Genomic DNA, 18058 nt, shown 5'->3' on the forward strand with positions numbered 1-18058 from the left:
GCCAATGCTAATTTGTTCAGTAACGGAATGAAAAGACTGTGTTATTTAACAAGCCATTGTGAAACTGTGGACTTGCATAACACAGCTACACATGTTTACTCAAAAGCACGTCCCACTGAGTTCAATGGGACTTAGCTGCTACCTAAGCGGAGATAGGATTGTAGTCAGGCCAAGCAATCCTAAATCCCAACTGGGAGCCAAACTTGCATCCAAATCCTTGCCATCTTATACTGGCCAGGATGGAACTGGGGCAGGGAGGGGCAGATTTCCTGCTTTTTTTTGTTGTTCCAGGCTGGTACAGTCAAGGTGTCATGACTCAAGAGTCCAGCAGCAGCCAGAGCCAGACGCAGCAGGTTTTGCAGCTTAGGCAACACGGGGCCAGAGCCTGCTGCTGAAGAACAGGAAACAACCAAGGCTGGGGTATATAGTCTCCAGAAGAAGCTCAACAGAACCTGGATCCTCACAGGCAAACCTCCCTCTCAGGAGCCAAAACCTTCCCTCAGGACCTCACCAGTACAATAGGGCAGAGACTAGGGAATTGAGGAGGGGTGGCCATCTTAGGCCAGAGGGTTGGCCCGTTAAGACTCTATAGTTAGTCATAAGGGGGCACAGGCTGAGAGAGTCTGAAAGCAGGAGCTTCAGGAAGTTCTGTTTGCTGCCATACTCTGTTGGAACAAGTTGCTTACTTGAAGCTATCCTACAGTCAGTCTTGCCTCCTTGTCTGTAGGATTTGGCATTGGGCCATGACATGATTAGGATAGATCAGTTCATACAAGCTACAACTTCTATTTCCTCTTGCCATGTATCGCTGTGGCCAGATTAGACAACTCCAGGAACAGGTGTGGCTGGCACACTAGTTTTCAATGTGCAAACACATTCCTGGCCAAAACCTAAGCTTCTAGACTCAGGTTTAATCCAGGAGTACACCCAAGGAGCGAACCTAAGTTTTCAGGGGGAGTGTCCACACACACACGCCCTCCAGCACAGGCTGAATCCTTATTCCCTATCCTTTCAATGTGATAGAACTGTGAATCAATTATATAATGGGGAATGGGGTTTAAATGAGACATGACCAAGGCCATAGGTGCCAACTCCCTGGGTGCCCGGGCACCCACAAAATTCCCCATGAAGGGGCTGGGCACCCACAAATTTCAGTGCCAGGACCATGCACACTGCATGGCACCCACGTCCCCAGGCACCCACGGTTGCGGGGCCAAGTTTGCACTCCTGTCCAGGGCAGCTCTTCAATTTTTGGTGAAAGATATCATTCTCATGGAGAAGGCTGTGCTCGGGGAAGTTCCCTAGAGGCATACCTCCAGAGAACCTCCCCGGCCTTTGAAGAGGGAACCATGTAGAACCAGCATTTTGCTCTCACAGATACCTATGGGAATGCCTCAAACAGAAAATGAGCACAATAGCCTTCTCTCATTTGTGTTCCCCCTGTTACTGGTGGTCCAAAGGCATATTGCCCATGGCAGTGGAAATAGTATTACCATGATAACTATCAACCACTGATAGTCCAATCCTCCATGAATTTGTATCATCCTATTTAAAAGTCATCTAAGTGGACAGCGGGACGCAGGTGGCGCTGTGGGTTAAAGCCTCAGCGCCTAGGACTTGCCGATTGAAAGGTTGGCGGTTCGAATCCCTGCGGCGGGGTGCGCTCCCACTGCTCGGTCCCAGCGCCTGCCAACCTAGCAGTTCGAAAGGACCTCCGGGTGCAAGTAGATAAAAAGGGACCGCTTACCAGCGGGAAGGTAAACGGCGTTTCCGTGTGCAGCTCTGGCTCGCCAGATGCAGCTTTGTCACGCTGGCCACGTGACCCGGAAGTGTCTCCGGACAGCGCTGGCCCCTGGCCTCTTAAGTGAGATGGGTGCACAACCCCAGAGTCTGTCAAGACTGGCCTGTACGGGCAGGGGTACCTTTACCTTTACCTAAGTGGACAGCAAAATCCATTACGGTGGTCCTTGCTTCTACCATCTTCAGCGGTACCAAATACTTTTGGTTCCTGGAAGTTTCACCCTTTCTCACTTACTTTCCTCATACCTAGAGAACTGTCTCCCAGAACTTCTTGATAGCGTCATTTTTCTCTCTTTCTCCCTTCAAGTCCTCCTTTCATCATTATCCTTTAGTCATCACCCCCAACTGAAAACACATTAGTACCTGTTCATCCCACCTGACTTCCCCTATCCTCCATACTTTTCTCTGTTGCTTTCTTCTTCCAATATTAAATTGTAGATTGTATGTTCTTTGAGCCAGTGACACTTTTTTTTTACTTAAGATAAAGCATACCCAAATATTAAGATGGTGACTCACATTTAGGGTCTTTTCAGTTGTAGCACCCCATCTTTTGAATACTCTCCCTAGGAAAACCTTGCCTGCCATAAACCTGAAGTAAGGACTTTACTTACCCAGGCCTTTTAGGTAGTCTGCCTTGTTATTTTTATTCCATTGTGGATTTATTCCAGGATTTATTTTGCTTTTTAAATCTGTTTGATGTTGCTTTTAAAATAATAATAATAATTCTTTGTCATTCTGGGAACATTTTTCAGATTGAAAACGCAGGTCCTAAATATTCCAAATGAATACAATGTTGCTGTATAAAGAATCGTATGCACCAACGGCACTATAAAAACAATATGTTTGCTGGTATAATAAGTAGTTACTTATGCATGTCTGAACGCATTAAAAATTCAACATTCAGTTCCAAGAGATATTTTGAAACAAGAAAATGGAAAAGCAACAACATAAACTTGATAGTTTGAAGGCGAGGCATCAGTGCCTTGCATCTGTTTTCTGTTCTTCAAATGTGGTGGCATTTACTTTGGTTATATTCAGTCAGATGTTTCAGAAAGATATTTATTCTCAAGGTAGAAACACTTCTTGGCACCACTCCATTTCTCCCATTATCAACACTTTATTAACAGAGAAAAAGACCCTGGTGCCGATTTTGCCCATGTCCTAGTGATAATGTTCTATAATCTCTTAAAATAATATTTTAAAACTATTTCCACCACAGCATGACAAACTCAGAATTAGTTAAGCAAGCTTAGGCACAGTTATAAATGGAGCGCACTCCTTTTTAAAATAGTGAAATACTTTTCAATCACAGCAAAGTGCTTGTTTTCCTGGTTCTTTCTCCTTTTCAAACACACTACTGGGATTTCAAATTACTACCCTGTTTTAAAAAGGAGTGGGCTCCATTTATGATTGCCCCCAAGGTTGCCTAACTAGTTCTGAGTTAAAAACCTGCTTTTTAATTCAAGGGCAGGTTTGTTCTTTAAATTGACTTTAGTGCTTGCACAAATCAATCTAGAGTGCACAGGCTGACCTTTCGAAAACCATCTGGGGGAAATCACGTACTGATTTTGTGTTATCCTTCCTGTGCTTCCCAAATTATTTGCAATGCATGCTTAGAACCATTATGAGGCAAATGCATAAATGTGTTAAGGAGCAGTGAAAGGGTGGATTTCGGTTTATAAATAACAGGTAGTGTTTACTTTGGACAAGTGCACCCCTTAACAAGATATAGGAATGATTTTTCTGTGGCATTGATAATTGTTAGTACTGCTACCTCCAATCCAGTTTCCTTTAAACACCTGTCCACATCTTTTAAGATATGGAACACATTATTATTATTATTTTAATCTCAGTATGCAGACTCCTGCAAATATTATCAGCTTAATTCCATGACCCTTTCAGTTGGGAAGCAAGCATGGAAACATAGGTTCTATTAATTTGCTCTTACTAACAGAGAGCTTTTAACAGAGACTAATGTATGGCTGATTCTTCTTTTACCTGCTCTGGACAGTAAGTGCCAAGCTCTACAAGGACACAAGCTGAGGCAACCTGTTCTCTCACAAAAATAATAGCAAAGATGAGGCTGGAATGGCCTATATAGGTCATTGTAACACTGCAGGGTCTCAGGTGGCTTCTCAGTAAAAATGAACCCCCCCCCAATATAAAGTAAGCTTGGGGTGAACAGATTAATGGCACTGAGTCAGATTCTCAGTATGTGACTTAATATGTCATTTTCAAAGTCTAGCTTTCTTTAATGTATCTCTAGGTATCTGTGTGATTCCAGTGAGAACATGGAATTTCAATGATAAAATGTGTTCATAGGGAATCAGCTAATAAGGGAAGAAATTCTAGAGGGATAGAAAAGCTAGCTTTTATGGCAAAAGCTATTATTATGGTGCCTTAAAGGCTACAAGACGGATTGTGATGAAGATTGAAAGCTTATAAATCTGTAGGACTTTAAGGTGCCAAAAGACAAGTTTTTGTTTTCATCACGGGAAGTTTGTAACGATAGTCCTGTCAGCATGTCATTGTTTGGGAGAGTTTGCAACTGAAATCTGCACTATATTGTTATTGGCAAAATAACTGGGCTTATAGAGTTAGAATTCACTTTAGTTTCAGAATACCACTGTACACTACAATTATAACGGGAATACTTTTAATTTGTGGAGCTCAGATATCAGGAAGCGTTAAACAGGTAAAGAGTGATATGGTAAAAGTTTTAGAGGATTAACAATAACATTAGTTAAGTTGGGAGGATATCTCTTAAAAGGGGGGAAAGGTTTTGAAGAATGACTACAATATTATATTGAAAATTTCCTACATTTGGAGTGTTTATTGGTAAGGAATATATATTCAGTGTATCTGATATAGAACGATTACTTACAACTACGAAAAGGTAATATCAATAAAAAGAACTCCATTTTTGGCCAGCATGAGATGATAGTTTGATAGGTATATAGTGAGGATCAATTTGCCTAGGGAGTCTGACCTATAAGCGACTTTACCTGAATTAATTAGGTGAGAAAGGGAAATGGTCCATCTGAATATTGCTGGGGGAGGGGTTGGAATTGAAGAAGAGAAATAGGCTAGGTTGGTAAAAAAAGTTGAAGGGCAAGAGCAAAAGTTGAAGGCCAAGGGAATGTGTGACTTCCCAGTAAGAAATTGTCTATGAAGGTTTATGAAACGATCAACAACAGTTGGGTGATCAACTCTAGTACATGTGACTAATGGAACTTCTTGATTCAGTGAGTTGAATTTAGCATTATTGCTGCTGCTGCTGCTGTTTATTAAATTGTATACTGCCTTTCACCCAGAGACTTCAGGGCACTTCACAACAATGTAGAATTTTGGAAAAACACCACCACCAGGCTTCACTGGGAATAGGTGAGATGTTTCAAATGGGGGAAATATCAGTGGTGTGCACTCAGGAGGCCAATGAGCTGGTTTCCTAACTTTGGGTGGGCCTAGCAAGGAACATTAAGAGAGCAGGGTAGGTTGTAGGATGTATGCAGCAGCCTGTGGGTCTGAAGAACGACCTTGACAGATTAGAGAACTGGGCCAAAACAAACAAGATGAATTTTAACAGGGAGAAATGTAAAGTATTGCACTTGGGCAAAAAAAATGAGAGGCACAAATACAAGATGGCTTGAGAGCAGTACATGTGAAAAGGATCTAGGAGTCTTAAAGGTAAAGGTAAAGGTTGACCACAAACTTGACATGAGCCAACAGTGTGCCGCGGCAGCTAAAAAAGCCAATGCAATTCTGGGCTGCATCAATAGGAGTATAGAATCTAGATCAAGGGAAGTAATAGTGCCACTGTATTCTGCTCTGGTCAGACCTCACCTGGAGTACTGTGTCCAGTTCTGGGCACCACAGTTCAAGAAGGACACTGACAAACTGGAACATGTCCAGAGGAGGGCAACCAAAATGGTCAAAGGCCTGGAAACGATGCCCTAGGAACGGCTAAGGGAACTGGGCATGTTTAGCCTGGAGAAGAGGAGGTTAAGGGGTGATATGATAGCCATGTTCAAATATATAAAAGGATGTCACATAGAGGAGGGAGAAAGGTTGTTTTCTGCTGCTCCAGAGAAGCGGACACGGAGCAATGGATCCAAACTACAAGAAAGATTCCACCTAAACATTAGGAAGAACTTCCTGACAGTAAGAGCTGTTTGACAGTGGAATTTGCTGCCAAGGAGTGTGGTGGAGTCTCCTTCTTTGGAGGTCTTTAAGCAGAGGCTTGACAACCATATGTCAGGAGTGCTCTGATGGTGTTTCCTGCTTGGCAGGGGGTTGGACTCAATGGCCCTTGTGGTCTCTTCCAACTCTATGATTCTATGAAATGAACATTATTGAAGTAACTGGAGCAGCCCTTGGAGCTGGCCCTGTAATAAGGTGCATGTGGAGCATGTGGAGGCCACAAGTGGAAATGCAGTTGCTTTGCTAGTGCCATAGACTTCACAAAGTATAACTTGTAAGAGGATGATTTGTGAAAGAGATCTCTTGGTTCTGAGCAGAGCAGTCCATGGGGACAGAATATTGGGGGGGGGGGGGTAACATGGAGGAATGGGGGTCTGCAAAGTAGTAGCGACCTCCCCTCAAGCCTTGCAAGGGGTGAGTCAGTGAGGCTCAACTGGGTGGCAATGGGAACACCTGAGGGAGGAGGGGGGCAGGTAAAAACACACAGGTGCGCAAGGGCTGACCCAAACCTCTGCTAACAGGGGACTTGAAATACACGCGTGTAAGTGTGGGTATATCTACACAACCGCTTTTGAGGGTTTCTGTCACTGACCAAGCGGTATACAAAAGCTGTGAAATTAAATTAACTGAATACACACGCAGGCGCGGATAGCAGGTGTTGCGCACCTCAGTAAGAATATGTGAGGGGAGGAATTAATACGTGTCGACTGAGGGGTGTGTGGAGGGAAACAGAAGGCCTCCTCAGGAGAAGGATTTCGGCCGCGGGGACAGAGGCAGGCCCCTGGAGGGCAGGGTTTCCTGCGCTAGCCAGGGAAGGATCCCCGCGCCCTTTCGCCCTCCTCACAAGTTGCGCCTCAGAGGCGAGGGGTGGCGGTGGCGTCGCCACTTTTCCCGCCCGCGGGCGGCCCTGGCTCACCTGCCCTGGCCCGGCGGGCAGCCTCTCCCCTTCCCCGCCCTCTCCTCCCTCCTGCGGCGGCGGCGGCGCCTCCTGCCCTGCGCGTCCTCCGCCGCGCGCCTCTCCTTCCCTTGCAGCCCAGCTCTCCACTCACCGAATTTGGCCTCTGCTCCAGCGGCGCTGGCGGCGGCGGCGGCGGCGGCGGCTCCGCCTCGGTGCCGGGCGACGACGAGGACCAGGAGCAGCTGCTGCAGCAGGCGGAACGCGAGGCTGGAGGTGCCGGGCGACCCCATCATGCGTGGCCCATGGCAAGCGCCTGCCTGCTGCCTGCTTGCCCGGCCCGCCTCGTCCTCCTGTCCCCTCGCAGCGGCTCAGTCCATGCCCCCTCGGCTCCGGGGCCAGGCTGCAGGCGCTCCCCGGCAGGCTCCCTTCAACACCCAGGACAGCGACCAGCGCCGTCCCCTCGGCTCGCCAGCCTCAGCCAGCCAGGCGGCCCCTCCCTGCCTCGCTTCCTCCTCGCCCGGCAGCGCCAGGCGCCTCCTCCTCCTCCTCGCAATGAACTGCCTGCCGCTACTGCTGCTGCTGCTCTCTTCGCGCAGCTCTTTCGACGCGCTGCTGCTGCTGCTACTGGCTCGCACTGCAAGCTCCACAGCCTTCCCTCAGCTGAGGCGGGCCAAGCGCGCCTGCTGGCCCTTCTTCTTCCTCTTCCTCCTCAATACCCTTTCCATCTCTTTCCTCCCTCCCAGTGGCGTAGCGTGGGTTGTCAGCACCCGGGGCAAGGCAAGTAATTTGCGCCCCCTAACCCGGGGATTTGCGCCCCCTAACCCTAACCCCCAGATGTTGCGCCCGGTGCAGCCGGGCCCCCCCTGCACCCCCCACGCTACGCTACTGCTCCCTCCCACTCTCCAAGGCTTAACTTCCCTACAGGTAGAGGGACTGGCCGACCAAATCCGACTGAGGAGGAGAGGTCAGGGTCCAAAATGGAAGCCCAGCTGTTTCCTGCTCCAAAGGCGCTCTCTGGCCACCAGGTTTTGGGGTGTGTGAGTTGGGGTGTGTGTGTTTGCAAAGTGGAGCTCTCCTCCTTTTTTAAATGCTTGGGCTGAGATTGGCAGGCAGGGCCCAGGAGGCTAGTAGTAGTTCGCCTGGGGGTTTTTCTCAGTGGCAGGCTGGCTCAATGGACGGAGGTCGGCCTTACTGCCAAGAGAAGGCTCCTGTGCCTTTAATAATAGCTTTGTGTGGGAAAGGAGGATGCAAGCAGGAAGTGGAGCATGACAAGTTGCACCTGCCCAAATTCACTCCTGCGTGCATCTCTGAGGAGGGCTGCCTGCCTGTGCAGCTGGGCAGCCCTCATGAAGCTGTGCTCTCTTGCAGAAAGGCGTTTCTTCTGCTCTTAAAAGCCACACACCTTTTTGGCTTGCAGGGCTGGCCCAAGGCATTTTGGTGCCCGAGGCAAAGGGTCAGATGGCATCTCCGCAGGCACAGACACGCACGGCTTCCGTGTGCAGAACTGAATGCAACTTCTCCAACAGCACCTGAGGGTATAGGGGACGGGGATAGAGTGCATTGCACACACAGCATTTGCTGCCTCCGTCTGCTCTGTTGAGTAGGGTCAGCTCTGCTGACTTGGAAGTCCTTCTCCTGGTGCTAAGGTAGAGAGAGGATCTGTTGTGGTTACTTCTTATGTAACACAGTGAAATGCGTTTGATGGCCGTAACTTAGTGATAGAACATCTGTGGTGCATGCAGAGGTTGCATGCCAAAGATCTTAGGCTCAGTCTCCAATTAGCATCTCAAGTTAATTACCCTGTCTGAAAAACTGGAGAGCCACAGGTAATGTCGCTCCTGTTGTTGATAACATCAAAATGTTAAAATGTGACTGTTCCCTCTGATTAACCACTGGGTGGTTATTCATCTATACTTATCATTTTGCCCAGTCCCCGCCTGGACTTATTAAAGGAAAATATTTGCACTTTGCTCTCTGGATTGCCTGTTAGCTCCACATTTTTGCAGTGAAAACCACACGTTGTTGATCTTGACCCAACCAGTCCATTTATGGCCAACTTGCATTCCCAGGATCAATCCTTGTCTTTGGACAAATTATTATGCACTTCTGAATTTGTGGTAGTGGTCTTGTTGTTGGGCGTCCATTCTCCCCAGTATTCAATACTGGCCTTTCTGGGTTAGAGTACTTGTTATTTAATTCTTTAACACAAAGAGCTATTCCAGCATTAGTTGCAGGAGTAAGACTAGGGCAGGGGTGGGTGGGGTGCACTCATATGTCAACTAGTCCTGCCCCATAGCATCCCATGTATATAGTATGGATGTCTGCAGGGAGGGAGCCTTCACATATACTGATGTATGTGTGAACACTCCTTCCTTGCACATGCACACTGTGTATGTGGCCAGCAAGGAGTGAGGCTACTCCCCACTTTTTGGTTTTAGCCATGCATAAAATGCCTGACTGTAAGATTGTAGTGAACATTAGTCACACTCAGAGTAAACCTATTGGAATTGGATGTCACTAAGGTCCATTCGTTTTGATGGCCCTACTCTGAGTAGAACTTGGTTGGAGCAGGACAACACAGAGGATCACTAAACAAAAGTCCATTCACTGTTTAAGCAGCCTGTAGTGGACACCACCAGTTTTGAATATTTTTATTGCAAAGCATGGTAAGGTTTCTGTAAAGCACTTATTCTAAGCTATGAGTTTGCTTTAAAAGAATTATGGTTTGAAGAAAGTTCGTTGCTGCAAGATATGTAACTTCAGATGGCTAAACTGAAGTAGAAACAAACAAAAATGCAAAGATAGGCAATACGGAAAGGACACGATGAAAAATGAAGCTGCTGAAAGTCAAATTGTTGAATTCTCATGGGCTGTGCAAGCCATATGGCTGGAAAGAGAGTATGTAGTTTTTAAAAAAAGAAACCCTGGAAAAATGACCGTATTGAATTTACATGGAATGAAAAACATAACTCTAAGACAATAACATATGGCAGAAAGTGACAAGACAAGGTATTTATCATTATAATTAGTTACCATTTATCAAAATATATTAGAAATTAAATGTAGTTTCTGTTGTTTGCAAGTTACCTAACTACACTGTTAAGGCAATATAAATAAAAATGCAAGATTTTTATCAACACTGATGATACAAAATACATTAGGAACAATTTTAAATCCTCTATCCTATCCCCTCAAAGATGGGGAATCTTTTATATAGTCAGCTGGTACCCCAAACTCCCATTTTCACTCTAACAATGGGAAACTTAGCAAGAGGAAGGTGTTGCAATCATTCAATGACTGTAGCATAGGGGAGCAACATGTATTTATAAAGCCTATCCAAGTGAGTTCTCCACATGACAGGTGCCATGAAACCCATTCACTTTAGGAGAAAGTGGACAGAGGCTTTTTTCTCTATTTCAAATGAAGCTAAAGCATGGGGGATTCAACGCGGACCACTTCAGACACATGGTTAAACAATGGAATTTGCTGCAACAAGATGTGGAGGGAAGTGACTATTAATGGCTACTAGTGATGGTGGCTACATTCTGCTTTCAGGATCAGAGATGGCATGGCTCTGAGTACCAATTTCTGGGCAACAACAGAGGAAAGTGGCTATTGCACTCATATCCTATCAGGGCTTTCTGTAGGCATTTGGTTGGTCAGTGTGGGAACAGAATGCTGGACCAGAAAGGCCTTTGGTCTTACCTAGTAGCTGGGCTCTTTTTGCGTTTACATGTTAGCGTGTACATCAGTTTGGTCATGTGCACTGTCTCCATGCCTGTACCAGGAATGTGACTGAGCCAACGCACATGTAGCATAGGGTTTTCTACTGCATGATGGCAGCCTTGGTTTATGCAAACTATTTAAAGATGAGGTTAGTGAGGGAATACATTTAGAACAACAGGAAATCTTCTGCATCTGCTTCAAAAGCTTCTACCATGGGGAGAAAATTAAAGCTTACATGTGTCAGTTATGATTTACAAGTATTTTTTTAATGGAGTGTGAACTACTAGAATAGATGAACAAAACTTTGATATCAAAGCTTACCACTGAGCAGTCATTGTTGTTTTTTCTGCAACTGACAGCAAAAAAAGAGACTAAAATCAATATTGGCATTGGTTTGGACCACTTATGCGCTGAATACAATCAATTAGAGAATGTGGAAGGATTTTTATTTAAAGAGAGGCAATGCAAAACAAAAGAAACCGCACAGATATATAGTTCATTCAAAGGTGGTGGTGGGAGGGAATCATAGCAGTAAATCAAAGTGTTATTGAATAGCAAGTGATTGTAACACAGGACTGTGGCAAAAATAACAGCTACAGAAACCTTAAAATAGATACCTTTTATTATGTTTATGTATGCATTGCTTGCATTGGCTACCAATTCATTTCCAGGCCCAATTCAAAGTGCTGGTTTTGACCTACAAAGCCTTAAATGGCTCAAGATCGCAATACCTCAAGAACTTCCTCTCTTCATATGAACCTACGGGGACCCCAAGATCATCATCTGAGGCCCTTCTCTGTGTACCTCTTCAAGAGGTCCAGAGGATGGCAAGACAAGAATGAGCACTTTCTGCAATAGCTCCCCATTTGTGGAATGCCTTCCCCAGGGAAGTTCAGCTGGTACCTTCATTATATACCTTTAAGGCGCCGTGTGAAAGTGTTCCTTTTTAAGAGGGATACTGAAACTGCCCAACTGTGTAAGTAATACTTCGTCTTGTATTTTTAGATTGTGAACCGCCCTGAAGTCTACAGATGAAGGGCAGTATACAAATTTATTCATATAATAGGTGGAGCAGGTGTCTATTTCCTAGTAGAAACTCATAGTAAGATCACATCGGTACACTTATGTTCTGCTTCAATTTCCTTCCTTCGAAAAGGAAGCGCCACTCCTTAATTTGCATTTGCATGTTTACAGGGTGTAGAGAAGATCCAGGGTTCACAGGGTATGTATACAAAGATATTAGAATGTCTATATAGAATCTGGATGGGGCTATTTGACCACAGATTTCACAGTATACTTGTTGGCAAAGTAAACCCAGCTGATCTCTTGCAGAAAGCAACAGTACTTGTTTCACCCACCAACTATGCTCATGTGCTAACTTTGGCTAATTTGTGGGATGAGCAATATACATCCCTTTATTTTGCAATACTTTTATCTGGTCAACTTCTTGTTATGATCTGAATAAAATCCAGTGTTCTGTTCCCACAGGACCTGAACACCAGAGCTGATTTTTTCATTTGTATATTTTTTCATTACTTCTCATCTTGCAGTTGCAGTTATGTGTAACATGACATTGCCCTCTAATTAGGCTTTGGAACTTCCCGAGTGCCAAAATATCAATTGAAGCCTTGAGGAAGATATCATGGGGTCACTTCTCCCATTAGGTGTTTTAGGAAGTGCAGGCACCCAGGGAGGCTGCAGGGTGCTGGAGAAATATCTACCGGGAGGGGGGCACACACAGACCGCCCTTGGCCTCCTCACAATGGTAAGATCAAAACCCCACATTGACGACAACAATAATCATCATCCCCAAGTGCCCCTAAGAGACAGAAGCCTCTTTCATATGACAAACTGGATGACAGATTTTGAAACAGCACTGATAATAACCATCTTTAAGAATGGAGTCAAGAGTTCAGTCAGCCCCGTACACTTTATTTGGGATTGTTTTCCACCTGTCTTGCTTGCTAACGCAGATGTGCTTGCCAGCATGAATATAACTATTGTGAGTGGAATTCATATCCACCTTTGCTGATTTAGTCTTCCCTCATAATTCAGGCTAATGGCCTCAGGATGATCCAGGATTAATAGCTACACATGTGACCTCAGGAACACTTTGCACCAACTTCACCTGGCAAGACCAGTGTTCTTTGGTTGGCAGGTCTATATGGGACATGCAATCATGCTTTCAGTCACCTTTAGGCAGTAGAGGCTGCTGTTAGGAAAAATGGGGGACGGCCCCACAAATCTCAGTCTGTCCCCAGCAGCTTGCCTTCTTATTTACAACCAGTTCAAGGAGAGGTGGTCACCTGTCAGCAGCCTTTGTAGAACATCAGTGGGGAGGATGGAGACAAAAGTAGAATTAGTTCTGTGTGTATCCTTCTTCCAGGAAGCATGAAGAGGAAGACACTGGGAGGAAGGAAACAAAATGCTACAGGGAGCCTGCTAAGCTCCACCCCCACTGGCAACCTAAGCTTGTTAACACTTTTATGCATGCAAGTGTGAGTCAATAACTGTGTATTTCAAATTATTGGCATAATTAGCAATTAATATAATATAACATAATATAATATAAATATAATATTGTGTGGTATATTGCTACCACTCAAAAAAAGAAAATAATATTGACTAAGTCACAGATATGCACTAATATGTTAGGTATGTATTTGGAGGTGTGTAAACTTAGAATAGAATAGAATTGTAGAGTTGAAAGGGAACCCATCTCTTGCCAGAAGACCTTCCTGAAGGAAGCAGAGTTCATGTTCAAAGCCAAAAACTTCCTAATGACACCCAGTGGTTTACTTTCAGTATTTCTCTCTCCTCCTGGGCCACAACCTTCAACAGGAAGGAATGATGCCCCAAGGCCCTTCAGCATCCTGCCCAGAGTCACTTGCTATATGTTAAAGATTGTGTCTGGCAGTATCATTTATACCCACGTGAATCAAAAGGAAGTGTTTGTGGTCAGTGGGCTTTATAAGTCATGGCAACTTCTTTGTCACATCATGAATCTTTGCACCTGGAAGACAGCATACCTCCTGGGACCCCTTTACCCCTGCCCACTGCTGCTTCTGTCCCCTCAGTAGGGAGTCACCTACCACCACCAGACGTCTCTTCCTTCTGGCAGTAATTATTTTGTACACAATACCTTACAAACCACCTCATAGTATTCTGAGGTCTGCAACTGCTGTTCTTGCCCCTCTGGTCCAGAATCAGAAACTAGATCACTGGCAGGGTAGGTGTTTGGCCTCTAACCTGGACATATTTCTTCCAATCCCTGCATTCAGGCCAACATAATGAGCTTATCAGGATATTATTAAGATAGGTTACAAAAGCAGGAGTCTTATGGCTTAGAACTTCCTACTCCTTCATCTCAAATTGCTTTTTTTTCAAACTGCAATTCTCCTTTTTCTGAGATCATTTCCTTGGTAGGTAGCAAGCAGGTTATCAGAATACTAATCCACTGTCAGTAGCCTTGGATCTGAAGGGCTTAGGTCAAGAATGGAAAACTATCCGTCCATCTCCTCCCATCTCTTCCTTCTGTGGGGAGTGGCAGGAATCATTCTGCACACTGTATCTTCCACAGCCACCTCGGTGTGTCTTGAGGTTGACAACTGCTGTCCTAGCTCCTTTAGCCCAGAAATAGTGTCCAAGGTGAGGGCCTGCGATCCATTTTGCAGCTTCAGTGACACAGCAAGGCTCCCGATAGCCTTGCTTCTGTGCATCATGTTCCTCCAAGGGTTTCTCTCCTGCAATGGGTGATCTTCCTCCTCTGTAGAGGCACCTCACCTGTGTTGCTGTTCCAACACAGTCCATGCTGCTCTATCTAGAAATTATGCATCTTGCCCAGTAGTTCAAAGTGTGGATAGGCTTCTTGGGACTTATCACCATAATGAAACACAGAGGAACATAAAATACATTTTAACTCTAACTCTAGGAGTGGTGCCACAAATTAAGATGAATGCATTCATCTTCCTGAAAGGAAAAGATTGCAGAAATGTTTTCATAACAGCAGCAGTGGGTTCAGAAGATTTTCTACAATACTTGGAGAGGAAGCCAGCAGATGTTAATATCCTGCTCAACTCACAGCAGAGGTAAATTTATTATTCCCCCCACTCACCCGCCCCCACCTTAAGCATTCAAGCATATTCCTGTGTAATTTTGCCAAATAGTTGCAGTTTACCAAGGGGGAGAAAATGGGAGATTGAGATTCTTCTAGATTGAGCCTCAGTGAGATATAAACAATATTGATTTTTAGTGATGACGAGTAGCTTGTGAGGTGCTATTTTATCCCCTAGGCCATAGCTAAATGATAATGGCTTTTACATGTTGCCAAAGAAGAGCAGTTGGAAAGGAGCTTTGAAAGGGAGTTGCATTTTAAGTCTCAGACTGAACTGCAGTTAGCGATTACCTGGGAGAATAGCTGGAAATAAGGCGTGTGGCTAAGTGAAAATGCTAATGCTTAGTGAGAGTTAACTGAAGACCTAAGCATCTGTTTAGTGTTTACATCAGCACATTTTGAGATGAGCCAATATTAACAAAAAGCCTTCAGGAATTAACATGCACGGAAATTTCTTTTGTTAGATGGCCTCCTCTCTAGAGAAATCAGACTTCAGAAGCATGGAGATCAGTTCTAGCCTGACTTACCTTTATGATCTAAAAAGTTTAGGGTATGGGTGGAGAACCTGTGACCCTCTAGATACTTGTTGGCTTAGTACTCCCGTCAGCCCCAGCCAGCATGGTCAAGGGACAGGGATGATAAGAGCTGTAGTCAGACAACATTTAAAGTGCTTCCCCATTCTTCATCTCTGGTTTACAGAGAGATATAGCTGTGTGTGCCTCAGTTACACAGGACCTGGTTGTTTCCAAACTAAGTTATTGCTATGTGTTCTATGAAGGGCAGCCTTTAAAGACAGTATGGAAACTTCAGCTGGTACAAAATGCAGCTATTCAGATACTGGTGGAGGCCCAGTGGTTGGAGCATATAGCATTATTGCTGGAACAGCTGTCTTTGTTGCCTATTTGTGCTGATAATGCCCTTTTAAAGTTCTGGGACTGGGCTATTTGAAGTACCACCTCTACCCATATGAATCTGTGCAGGCCTTAAGGTCAGCCTCAGAACCCCTGTTTGCAGGCCTGCAGCAATCTAATAGACTGATGGGTATGAGAGATGGGGCCCTTTTGGTAGCGGCTCCAAAGAGAGTTAAGAGATTGAGGTTCTGACTACATTGCACAGCAAGTGAAAGAAAAGATTGCAGACATCAGTGCTGTAGCCAACACAGAAGCACTAAATGAAGAAAGAGGAAAGGATGAAAGAGACAGAAAAATGGTGGACAGAAAACTATGGGAGTGAAATTAATCCAAAGGAGAGAAGTTAAGATAACTAGCCAGACAGGCTGAGTTTCAGAAGCTTGACTCATCAGAATGAGTTTTAAAAAAGGAGAACAGTGAGACAAACATCATAAAGTTTGCAATCTAGGCAATTTATCCTTAACTCGACTTGAGGGATTATCTGGAGATAGAAAAGGATTTTAACGTAATAAAACCAAGACACATTTTATGATTCTATCATCAAGAAAAGGATGCAACTGAGCTCTACTTAACAACTGTCAAAAGTAGTACAAGAACCTCGAGAGAGTCTCCAAGATTTCTTAATTAGAGAGCTGGACCTGAGGAAAAAAGTCCTGTTTACCTCAAGCCTAATGTATGATCCCACCAGACAAAACGTTCTGCTCCATTTCCATCCTTAAAGGACTACAGAGTTAATATTTGGCTTATGTTACAGCCTTATATAAAAGGACAACTGATATTGTGTTTGAAAAAAGGAAAAATAGTTGTCAGTGATGAAATAGAGACACAGCAGAAATAGGAAAATAGAATGTGTGTTGTGACGGGGGGAAAACTGCAGCAGTGGCTCCCTGCTCAAGTTCTGACTGCAACATCTTCACCATGGAAAAGTAGGTATAACCCTCTGCTGAATGAGATAAGGGAACTGAAAGCCAGCTCTGAAAAAATTAAAGATATAAAAGCCGAAATTAATTTCCCAAAGCAATCTTTTCAGAGTACCAACCTACCTGCCAATAGTAGAAAAGGGGAGGAGCACTGATAAATACAACACCAAGCATAGTTTTTAGGTGTTGCCAATAAGCAATAATCAGGTAGCACTAAAACAGGGACCATCTAGAACCACAAATCGCAAGAATGTGCTATATCTTAACTCTGATTATTCTGACAGTCTCATGTGCCCTAGATGATGAGCAAACAGATCACTTATATTATTTCATTGGATCTTAGGCATTTAGATACTGATTCGTCCTTAGCATCTCTAAGTGGTAAACATAAAAAAACCAAGCAGGGAAAACAATAAAAAGAAAAGAAAACCAAACACTACCTTTAAGTTATCATGCAAACCTACCACAGACAAGATGTTTTGTGGATAGGACCCTTGATTCTGAAATTTCCCTTCCCTGCCACTCCTGTTACAGCCAGTGTGGCTCAGGCTTTGGACCAGCTTGATCCAGATGAAGAAGTGAACTTGAATGCAGTGATAAAGCTGGCCATGGGGCTTTTAAGGCTCTCAGAATGTTGTGGTCATAACACTAGAGACAAGAACCACAGCCAACAGTGGACAATCAGCTTGGGACACCCTCATTCTTCTGCTTTTCTTCAACCGTGGTACAAATTAGTGGGCCTTGATATAAAGATCACACATAAATAAATCCAGCTATTGCCGTATTACTGGCTAGGTTACAGGAGATGGTTTTATTCTTTTCTGGGAGAAGAAAGTTAATTAGAGTTTGTGTTAAGCTTCAGTTAATTTAGCCTATCTTAAGCTTTTTCTTCCGTTAACTTGTGGGGAGAGGCAGGCAGATTCCAGTGAAGGTGACTAAATTTATGTGACTGTTGTACTGTTTAGGCCTCCGCTGAAGTGGCTCTGAATCAATAGAATGATCTGTATCTCCCTGGACTATAGTATAACTTATACCATTAGGATTTAAATTTTCCACCACTAGAAGTAAGAGTGAGCAGAGGGCCCTGGCTTTTAAGTTATGCTAGTACAGTGGTACCTCGGGTTACATACGCTTCAGGTTACATACGCTTCAGGTTACAGACTCCGCTAACCCAGAAATAGTACCTCGGGTTAAGAACTTTGCTTCAGGATGAGAACAGAAATCGTGCTCCGGCGGCACAGCAGCAGCAGGAGGCCCCATCAGCTAAAATGGTGCTTCAGGTTAAGAACAGTTTCAGGTTAAGAACAGACCTCCGGAAAGAATTAAGTACTTAACCCGAGATACCACTGTATTCCTGCTAGCAATGGTAATGCTTTTAGGCATTTCAGTACCTGTTTCCCTTGCAGAGGGAAACCTATTAGGAGACCTATTAGGATGGTCTGTCCTCAGGGGCTAATGGATCCAGTGGATTTCCAGGCAGCTCTGGGGG

At 44.5% G+C, this 18058-nt stretch overlaps 1 protein-coding gene across 1 annotated transcript in view; it reads right to left on the minus strand.

The window, feature by feature from the left end:
• PTPRN2 (protein tyrosine phosphatase receptor type N2) overlaps nt 1-7622 on the minus strand; it is a 608845-nt gene extending 601223 nt beyond the window's left edge. Inside the window, exon 1 of the mRNA XM_083704687.1 lies at nt 7050-7622. Coding sequence (XP_083560813.1) covers nt 7050-7191 — 142 coding nt within the window. The 5' untranslated portion in view covers nt 7192-7622. The remainder of the gene's footprint in view (nt 1-7049) is intronic.
• Between the last annotated feature and the right edge of the window lie 10436 nt (nt 7623-18058).

Source organism: Podarcis gaigeae, assembly GCF_964106915.1.
Source record: "Podarcis gaigeae genome assembly, chromosome: 12".
Classification (NCBI taxonomy): Eukaryota; Metazoa; Chordata; class Lepidosauria; order Squamata; family Lacertidae; genus Podarcis; species Podarcis gaigeae.